This window comes from Corvus brachyrhynchos, unplaced genomic scaffold, assembly GCF_000691975.1.
Source record: "Corvus brachyrhynchos isolate BGI_N302 unplaced genomic scaffold, ASM69197v1 scaffold125, whole genome shotgun sequence".
NCBI lineage: Eukaryota > Metazoa > Chordata > Aves > Passeriformes > Corvidae > Corvus > Corvus brachyrhynchos.
The window spans coordinates 2,155,499-2,166,217 of record NW_008238342.1 but is presented as its reverse complement, the minus strand read 5'-3'; the positions used below and the strand labels follow the sequence as shown (position 1 = coordinate 2,166,217).

Here is a 10,719-nt window from a genome sequence, read left to right as displayed (position 1 = left end):
GCTGTGGCGGAGATGCAGTGTAAGTTGTAAGGATGAAGCGCCTCATGCAGATTTGTGAGTCTGTCTTGATCTGGAGTTTGGGACAAAAAGAAAACAGCCCCGGTGCAGATGATACTGTTTATCTGGCCGCTGCAAGATGGCACGGCATGAACTGTTTGGGAGAGGCTCAGGCTGGATATCAGGGAAAGGTTCTTCCCCCAGAGGGTGCTGGGCACTGCCCAGGCTCCCCAGGGAATGGGCACGGCCCCGAGGCTGCCAGAGCTCCAGGAGCGTTTGGACAGCGCTGCCAGGGATGCCCAGGGTGGGGTTGTTGGGGTGTCTGTGCAGGGTCAAGAGCTGGGCTGGGTGGTCTATGAAATGTGCCCAGACCAAAAAGAAAAAGAAAAAAATAATAGGAAGTTCCTCAGGTGCAAAGTTCAATAGCAGCTGTGACAGCTTGCAGCAGCTCTGGAACTGCCACGGTGCCTTGTCAGAGGAGTGTCACTGTTTAGCTGGTTGACATTTATAAGGATTATTTTTGCTCAAGTTGTCAACTTTAAACCCAGATAAAAGGATGTGAACTGACTGAAGTGGTTTGCTTTGTGTTCATTTGCCAGTCCTTTAAAAAAAATAAAAGGAAAAAGTTGTGGTTCAGGGCTATATCCAAGAATCATGTGTGTCTTTATTAATCTATTCATAGCTTGAAAGATGAGATCACATCTGAGAGACTGTTTGGGGTGAAATTGTGGATTACAGCAGGACCAAGAGAGAAGTTCAGTGCTGATGAGGTAAAAAGTCAATAATTGTTTTCAAGTTAATTATGTTTTAAAATTTGCTGAAGTAGAAAAGAGCAAGACAGAAGACTTTGCTGTAATGCTGCTTTAAATGAATTAATATAAATTGAAATTTGATGTTTTTCTCATAGGATCAAGTTAAATGCAGGTAGTCAAAATCATTTACCTTCCCTCATCTCAATATAACTTCATGCAGTTTTGTGTGTAGTTTCTCATGTTTGGTTTTTTTTTCTGGATCTGTGTTGTTTTCTAGTTTTCCGTTCTGAAGAAATTCCTGGAGGATGGTGGGGCCATCCTGGTGATGCTGAGAGAAGGTGGAGAGTCCCAGAATGGCACAAATATTAACTTTTTGTTAGAAGAATATGGGATCATTTTCAATAATGGTAATGGGGCTCACTGCTGCCTTTTATTCATCAGTTTGCAGCGAAATTGAAAGAGCAAGGTTCAGCCTTTGTGGATACAAGCCAAGCAGATCTTTCTCACAAAGTATCTTTTGATCTAAAAGATGTTTTTTCTCTAAATCTGCATGCACGTGGCAGGGTAATACTGGAGCACAGCAAAGGCTTTCCATGGACAGAGTACCTGGACAACTCGGCCATCTCCATTCCTTTGCTGTAGCTGTTAGTTTTAATTTACTAGAAAAATTAATTCTAGTGAAATTTCTTGATTCAAAAGCCTTTAAGATATTTTCCACACATTTTAAAGGATTGACTCACTTCATGCTCATCCTGAATAAGAAGTGGCACTTTTCTTTATCAGACCAACAAAATGTCGTTTATTAGTTTTGTGCTGCCAATGGGGAAAAAACCCCCAACAACCCAAGGCAACTGTGTCTCAGTGTACATAAAATATTTTGGGTCTTTGGTGGCTTTTCTCAACTGTGCCTTTTTTTTGCATCAATCGGATTCGATTCATCAAGTGTTTGGAAGATGTATTAAAAAAATCAGCCTGTAAAAGTTGATACAGGCTGTTTTAACTGGACCATCTTTTTGCCTCTTCTGCTTTGCAGAAGATGGACATGTGCTTACTTTTTGTATTTTTATTTGAATTTGCAAAGGTATTCCTGTCCTAAATCTGTTTTGTCCAAAAGGAAACAGTAGTGAAGGCTGATTTCAATTCTTTTGGGATCCAAATGCCGGCTTTGTGCTGTTAGAAGCAAACACCCAGGGAATCCAAGAACTAAACTAATTTTTCTTTGCTAAATATAACACACTGATCAGCTAAGGTGTGAATTTCTGTATTTTTTTCTTGTTTCAAGATGCTGTAGTATGGAATGTGTATTACAAGTACCACCACCCAAAGGAAGCACTAATCTCTGATGGAGTTTTGAACTCTGATTAGTTTGAACAAGAACTAAACTAATTTTTCTTTGCTAAATATAACACACTGATCAGCTAAGGTGTGAATTTCTATATTTTTTTCTTGTTTCAAGATGCTGTAGTACGGAATGTGTATTACAAGTACCACCACCCAAAGGAAGCACTAATCTCTGATGGAGTTTTGAACAGGTAAGTATTTGGGGTACATGAATCCTCACAGTAAACTCTTGTCATCTGGATTGTTTTCAGCAAGGTTTGTTTTTCAATATCTCGTAGGGGAATCAGTGAAGCTGCAAAGAAAACAGTGCTTGAGACAACAGATGAAGATGGAAGGGGCCATGACTCACAGTGAGTGTTTTCTGTGAGGAAACTGATGTGAAAATATGTAGAATACCTCAGAACTGGCAGGTTTGTGATTAGCAGCAGTACACTGTGCTTATGGTGAGGTTTTCTAATGCATTTCTTATGTTCTTATGCTTCTTAGGTTATATCTGGAAAGGGGAATCTGTTTAGTAGAGCTTGGTAACCTCTGAAGGAGCAGGAGGGATAGGTTTGGAAAGGAATTACTGTTCTCATGACCAGATCTTTTTAGCCTCTAGTCTGTGGGTTTGATTTTGAGTTCTGTGACTCTGTCCAGCCTGCCTGATGCATGCAGGTGCTTATGGAGTTTCTGTATTTCCTGCAGAGCTCTCACCTTTGTTTATCCTTTTGGAGCCACACTGAATGTGATGAAGCCAGCAGTGGCAATTCTGTCCACAGGATCCGTCTGCTTCCCTCTCAACAGGCCTATCCTGGCTTTCTATCAGCATGAGGTATGAGCTGCCTGGGGCACTCCCTGCATTCCCCCTGCCCCACACAAAAACTGTGAGTGGATGTTTTGGGGATACTTACAAACCCACCTCAATTTTTGATGCATCTGCAAACTCCAGATGAGCCCTGTGACTTCTTATTCTTTTTATAGTAAACTTCTTTGCATGGGGTTCAGAGGAGAGTTAATGAGCTGGTCAGCAAAGATTACCTATTTTTTGGTTGACTGGTGGATATCTTTAGTTCTTTAAAGTTTTGGGATTTTTTTCCACTGTTTCAGTAATAGTTTATTAAATAAAATTATCCTTAGCTTTGTAAGTACACCATATTGAATGAAGGAAGAGGCCTGTCGCCTCAGAACCAGTAGATTTTTCATATATTGTCTTGCTCATCCAACCCTGTTAATTTACAGAAATAAATTCAGAAATCTAGTCATAGTCAATGGTTACAAGCACAGGATTGATATTAAGTTAACACAGTTTTTTACTATGTAGACAAGTAAAGCAGTGCAAAAACAATTACCTCTAAAACTGCTTTGGAAGGAATTTTTGTTATATTGTATTCTTTGTTGGTAGAGTAAAGGTGGAAAGATGGCAGCGCTGGGATCTTCCCACATGTTCAATGACCAGTATTTAGATAAAGAAGAAAATGGTAAGATCATGGTAAGTTGGAGTTTTTTGGGAGTTGTTTTTTTTCTTTAAAAACACCCTAGTGGGTCTTCACAACATTTGCAATGCACTCCAGGCTCATCTTCATTTTAGAGTAAGACAGCTATGCAATGGATTCAGTATAGGGATTCTAAGCCAATACTAATGGATATTCTTTGATTTGTTATCTTATTTTTAATCTTTTTCATGGCATGTTATTTAATAGATTTAATACGAATATTTAAGCATAGTATGAGATTATTTGGATTCTCCTGAAATTAATTGAGTTTTGCCGTTCTCCAGGATGTGCTTTTCCAGTGGCTCACAACATCAGATATCCACTTAAACCAGATGGATATGGAGGACCCCGAGGTAAGAGAGATCCATCACGAGGAGGTAAAGAACAGTGTGATCTGGCAGCACCAGTTTTGTTGTACCATGTATTTAGCAGAGTGGGTAACAGCCAGATGGGTGCTGCTGTTGTTGCAGTACCTTTATTCATGGTCTAAGATTGAGTAGACAGATGGCTTAGGTGTAAAAGATAATGGTATCACTCAGCCTTAGATTGCTCTTCGTTATCAGATAGGATTTGTGAAAGTCTCTCTCAATTTGCCCATGTTTAAGAGATTTACTGCTCCAGTGTAATGAGTTTTTTCACTCTGAGCCCTCAGACAGGAGGAGCGTGCAGGAAGGAAAGGCAGATTTTCTGTATGTGAGTAGGGATCAACGTTTGTGTCAGCTTTAGTTGTATACAAATGCCATTTTTATTTGGAAATATCTTTATGTGGTAAAGTTGTATACTCTGTGTGCATAAAAGAACAACAGTTTTGCATGGTTGTTTAGTAAGCTGGCTGTTCTAATTTTAAAGAATTAACAGAAATCCAGATGAAACATCCATGTGTTGGGTAGCTTTACAGCTGAGAGAAGAGTTGGCACAATTACTGATCTAGTGAGCTGCACTGCAAAGGGCCATACCTGATAAAGAGTGAAATAATAACTTGTAGGTGAGATTTTATGTGAGATAGAAACTAGAAGGAGGCTATGGGAATGGGTTGGCCGTTTCAAATGACAGGGATGTGTACCTGTGTGTTCAGATTTCAGACTACACCGTGCTCCCCGACACAGCCGCGCTCTCTGAGCAGCTGCGAGTCTGCCTGCAGGAAGGAGATGAGAACCCAAGAGACTTCACAAAGCTGTTTGATACATCCCTTTATCAGCTGGACACAACTGCCCTCCCTTCAGTTATCAAGTCAGCATCTGTAATTTTCTTATTATTTATTTATTCCATTCTGTGTTCTGCATTTTCTGTTTGTGTTCAACTGTGTCTCCTTAAGAGCAGGAAGGACTGAGCTGTGGGGAGCATTTTGAATATGGATATACCAGAGGATGGATTTGTACAGTGTGGCAATGATGTTTTCTCTTGCTGCTTGTCTTAGCTGTAGTTTCTGGCCTTCTTCTCTCCGTTTTTTTCTGACTACACGAGATTCATTGATCTAATGTTTTTAGAACTGTCTGCAGTGAAGTTGGGCACTTTCTGGAGTGATAGCTGAGAGCTGCTCATTTCCCCACGTTTGAATTACTTGGCATTTACTGAAAGCTGCATTTCAGTCGCCTTTGCATTTCCCAATAATTGTGTTTTGAGGTTTATCAGCTGCTCAGTTTTCCCAGTTTGTGTCACTATCAGCTTTGTCCATCATAACTCCCCTGTTACCCAGATCATGTCTGAACACTTGAGTAGTGGCCGCTTAACACAGATTCCATGAAACTCCACTCTGCTGTGGACACTCTTCCTTCTTACTCTGTATTTCTTGTATTTTCACTAGTTGTGAATTCACAGTAGGATCTCCCTTCTGATCCCACCATAACAAATTTTTTTTTCAAAAATAAATTTTGGTTATTGACTTCCTTACAAACATTTTTGAAATCCCAGTTCTGCTTTTTTGTGCTGGATCACTTTTTGTTCATCCATGTTCATCCTGCTAAAAGTCAATTGAAGAATTGAGCTGTGATTTTTTTTTGATCATCTCATATATCCAGCTATCATTATCTTCCTCTGTCACAATTTTAATTTTCTCACTGTAGAAGTTGTTTATTACTGATCTGTAGTTCTCTGAGGTCCTTCTAATATGGACATCCCATTTTTTTTTGTGCTGTTACAGTGCAAAACTTTGATGCTGGTGTGTTCACAAAAATCCATCTCTGTAGCCTGCAAGTGGAAATAGATGTTGTATCATTTTTTCTCGCATACTTTGAATTTTTCTGTGCTGTAGAGCTTATGAAGAACTGAATGTGAAACATGAACCCCTTCGACTCATTCAGCCTGAATTTGAGAGTCCACTACCTGTCCTCCAGCCAGCTGTGAGTAATTTTCTTGCTTGTACAGTACAGGGAGAACCCTTCTCCATGAAAGCTGAACTTGAGAATCTTGGAGGTCTTTTCCAACCTTAATGAGTCTCTGCTTCCTTTGTTTCATGCAAAACCTCTGTGTGTCATTTCCATACTTCTGTAAAAAAAGCGGTGAGAAATACTGTAGTAATCATTAATCACTGGGGAGTTGAATACACTACAGGGACCATCTTTTAGAAAGAGCACTTATTTACACTTCTAATTTTCATTAAAAGAGCTTCAAAATGTAGCGTGTGGTACCAAAACAGAATCCTTGTGTGATAAGCCTTTGGTTGAGTAGCTGCTCCCAGTCCTGTGAGGTGCTGGCTCAGCCTTCCCTGTGAAAACAGGATGTGGTATTTCAGAAGGCAGTGGTGGTGTAAGTACTGCACTGAGTGCTGTCAGGGAGGAGCCAGTCTGTCCTGCTCTGCTTCCATCTCCCAGACCCTCAGGAAAGGCAGAAAGTGGAGCACTGGTCTTTTACAGCAGGAGCTGATCAAACTTTTACCAGCAGAGATTTGGGCTGACAGCAACAACACGAGCTATGGTGGTGTCAGACTCATTTCAGAAAGCAGGAATCTCTGAGTATCTGAATTTTGCCATCATTGTTCCATCCTTCTTTACCCTGGCCATTGAGATTGCTGGGATCCTTATAGCTGCAGGATTGCAACTGAAAGTGGTGTCTCATGCACTGCTTTTTACAAACCCAAGTCCAACTTGTGACATAAATGGTGCCTGCATGAATCAGAAGATACTCTGACCAGAACTGATGTCAATATCTTTTCAGGGTGATCTGTTATGGCCAATTTAGTTCCTCAGCCCTCAGCCATCACCTGGGTCTCATGGAGCAAAACCGAAACTGCAAATAAGAATGTCTAGTTGTGATGCTGGGTGATAATTCTGGCACCCTTGTGACTAAACTCTTTTGGAATGTTCAGTTATTTTTACAAAGTAAGAATGGAATTTTCAAATGGTGCCCCTTTGTTCAGTGGGCTTTGGAGTTGCTTATGGCTTTTGAAAAGGTTTGTTCAAGTCCAGTAAAAGTTCAAAACTGTTGTCTTAGAGATCTGTAAAGTGTAAGAAAAATATGTGGCAATCAACCATGCTGCTTTTTCTCTTCAAGGTTTTTCCACCTGCTTTCAGAGAATTGCCTCCTCCCGCTCTGGAACTGTTTGACTTGGATGAAACTTTTTCCTCTGAGAAAGCACGTCTTGCAGAGCTCACAAACAAATGTAAGTGGAGCAGATTGTTTGCACATTTATATAAAAAGTCCAAATTTTTAGAGGAAAACTGTTATATTTAATTTTAAAGCATGGACCTCATTTGGGAAAATCTATTGCTCTCATCCTGATCCAAGAAATTGAAAAGCTTTGGAAATGGATAGTGTGACTTTATGTACCATGACATTATATTTTGTCTGTTACATGACATTTTATCCTGCTTCTGCCTGTTGTTTCCTATATTGTGCATAAATTGCTTTGGGCACTCTTGCTGATGAATTTCACATCCTTTTTATGCTTTGAAGTTAAAACGTTAGGATTATTCTAAACACCTAAGGAAGATGAGCAGGTACTGGCTGCAGGAATACATCATGGCTGGTCCACTGAGCTTGGTTATGGGACTGAACCTCCCCGAATGCCAACAGCAAATGGAGATTCAGAGCAGTTTTTGGCCAGCTGCTCCAGATGTGTGTGATCCTCACCTGCCTTCCATCTGGGCTCTTGTTTAGGCACTGATGATGACCTGGAGTTTTACGTGCGGAAATGTGGTGATATCCTGGGCGTGACGAGTGAACTCCCAAAGGACAAGCAAGATGCCAAATATATCCTGGAGCACATCTTCTTCCAAGTGGTTGAGTTTAAGAAACTGAATCAGGTATTTTTATAAAAAGTACAATGAGTAGCTGTAGTAGCAGCAGTGAGGGTGGTGTGTCATTGTAGCAGCTACACTTGTCACAGGTGAGAGGTGCAGTGATGTAAGACATTAGTTGTGCAATAAATGAGACCAGTGAAGTGTGATCCAGAGTACTTATGACTGTTAATCTCTATAAAACATGTAGTGCTCAATTTATTAAGTCTCTCATTTATTGTAATTGGGGGATTAGTACATGCAAGTGTAGCTTGTAATTTCAACTAAATCCAGTTGATTGCTGGTGCCTGAGTGAGAGCAGTGAGGCCTCAGGAGTGCTCACAGCTCTGGCCAGTGCTGCAGTGCAGAGGTGACACCAGCACTGTTCCTCAGCAGCTGTACTGAAACACAGCTGTGCTGAAATAGTTCCTCATAGTAGATTTGATGCTTCAAAGTGTGTTTGGAGCATATTGGCAGAGCAGCAGTTTGTGCTAGCAAGAATTGCCTGTTTCACACATAATCTAGCTAAGCCAAAAATCTTACAGTTCTATCCTGTTGTTAAAACTCATTTTCCTTCTTTTTTTTTTTCTTTCTCTTCCCTCACTTAAGGAACACGACACTGACCCAAGTGAAGCTGGATTCCAGAACAGTACCTGAGACCTGGCTTTCCCCAGTTTGAGAAAGACCTTTTAGTGAAAATATATTTTTCCATTTTTAAAGCCTCTCCTTTCAGTATATTGATTAGGACTGTCTCAGTAGTTCACTGAATACTTGGATCATTTATATGTGGTAGTTCAGATAATTAATGCCTTCTGGGGAACTGCTTGTATTTCACAAGCACTTTCCAAAGAATTTCTTATTTTTCTACTTCTTTATTGAAAATGTAATTTTTTAATATATTAAAAAAATAATATACGAAGAAAATGTGTTTTGGGTCCTTCTTTCTGGCTCCAGCATTTATTTTCTTGTAGTTAAGTCTTACTGTTGGTTCTGGTGTACATGAGGTCCTTAATTGCACTGTGAGAGGGGTTGTTATTTTGGTTTGTGAACTGAGGACAAAAAAATAGAGCCATGATTCTAACAGGAGCTGCTGAAAATACATTTATCACCCTCGGGCAGCCTCCTTTTGTCTCTCTGCCAAAGAGAACTAAGGAGAGGTGAGTTTGCTATTGTAGAAGGAAAGTATTTCTTCCAAGGGAGGGGAGGATTTGAAATTAAGCAATAATGACATTGCTGCAGATCACTGCCTCATATCAGACTGGAACTACATAATTTAAAAAAGAGAGGACAGCACATGGATGAAAACCTTAAGATTTAATGGATCATTATTAAGAAACTTTGATACTGCACAGAAACTCAGGAATATTTTTACTTCCAGTTATTTGATATCTAGCCCACTCCCTGAGGTGGTGAGTTCAGTAATGTGCAGGAGTGGAAATTCAGGTTAAATTCATTGACCGTGAAATGTTGAAGCTCAGTGCACAGCAAAAATAGAGACAAGGAGATCAGTGGTGAGAAGAAAACATTTGTCAACATCATCAACACCACATCTCTATTGCAAGGACTTTTTTTATATTAAGGTGGTGAAATTGCATTATAAAGCCTTTGTTTTGGCTGTCAATCTGACACTCAAATTGTTAAACATAAATTCTTCCCCCACTCAGGCCTTCCATGACTTCTGTGCTTTACCTTGCTCTTCCATGGTTTTTAAAATCAAAGCTGTTTTTTGGGAGAAATCTGTTCATCTTTTATCCCCCAAAAACATCTTTTTATTTTACATTTCTTCATGCTTCACATATCCTCTTGGCACAGGTTTTTCTAAAGGAGGTGCCCCAAAGCCCCTGCCACGTTCCTGCCCAGTTGAGATGCGCTAATATAAATGTTAGCAGAAGTGGTTGTCTCTTCTGCTACAGACATTCCCTTTTCTCAGCAGAATGTTGGAAATTTTTCATTTCTTCCTCTGTTTGTCTTTAAGTCACCCAGAGCACTTTGTACATTCCAGCTACAGATTTACACAACAAGCTTAATCTCTTCTCCTGTGTGGTATCAATACCAATCAGCCAGCACAGACTGCAGCTGAACCAAGTCCCCGAGTGCTCCTCTTGCTAATTATAGCTCTGGTTTGTACTCGTCTGGGGTGTTTATACTTCAAACTGTAAATAGTTTCTGTTTTCCACCCCTGTTTTGGAGTTGTTTTGTCACCTGTTCCTGATGTTGTAATATGGTTTAGAGAAAAGCCAGGTGAGCAGCCAGGGGATACAAACAGCCCTTTGTTTTCTGAGTGTCTCTGAGGCCTCTCTGACAGCTGAACAACCAATTTTTCACTGAATGAATGTTTTTTTACTAGGGTGGAATACATGTAGCTAGCATCTCTCTTTCAAAGCTGTTCCTTTAGCCCTCTGGAAGTATTTAAACTTAAAGTCATGGCAGTGTGATACATGTAAAATTTGTGGCTGACCGACAATTTTGAAGGAGTACAAGTAGGTGAGTGCTTTGAAGAAGTGAGGCGAGGCCAGGAGGCAGGTTAGGCACGTAGCTAGTGAAGGAGTTTATATATTAATGAAATTATTGCTGCGATTCACAAAAGTGAGTTACAAGCAACTCTTGCTGCTTTCCCTTTTTGTCTGTCCTCTCATACAACATTGGTTATTCAGCAAACCATAAATCTCCTTTTTTATGTGGTTTTAACAAGTCCTTCTCCCTTTCTTTGCTGTAAGCAGCGACAGGAGAGGAAAATCAGGATTGTGGGAGTGGGGTGAGATCTAACGGGAGAGCATGAAAATCTGTAAGAGGGGTGGGTGCGATAGTCCGGCTCCTTTCCTTCTCTCATGACCAGCGCTTGGACAGGGCAGAGGAGGCCTTCCCTGCGTGGTGGCAGGTGCTGGATTCCCGCGGGCGGGTGACAGGACAGGGTGCCCAGGGCTGCTCCCCGCTGCCAGG

At 40.6% G+C, this 10,719-nt stretch overlaps 1 protein-coding gene across 1 annotated transcript; it reads left to right on the top strand.

Moving 5' to 3' along the window:
• The first annotated feature begins 685 nt into the window (after positions 1-685).
• Positions 686-8,703, top strand: IFT52 (intraflagellar transport 52). Its single transcript, XM_017735153.1, has 12 exons — positions 686-767; positions 1,027-1,156; positions 2,206-2,281; positions 2,369-2,440; positions 2,778-2,904; positions 3,475-3,561; positions 3,850-3,918; positions 4,641-4,795; positions 5,817-5,904; positions 7,055-7,163; positions 7,661-7,806; positions 8,389-8,703. The coding sequence occupies exons 2-12, from the start codon at positions 1,075-1,077 to the stop codon at positions 8,434-8,436; spliced, it is 1,059 nt and encodes a 352-aa protein (XP_017590642.1). The 5' UTR covers positions 686-767; positions 1,027-1,074; the 3' UTR covers positions 8,437-8,703.
• The last annotated feature ends 2,016 nt before the right edge of the window (positions 8,704-10,719 follow it).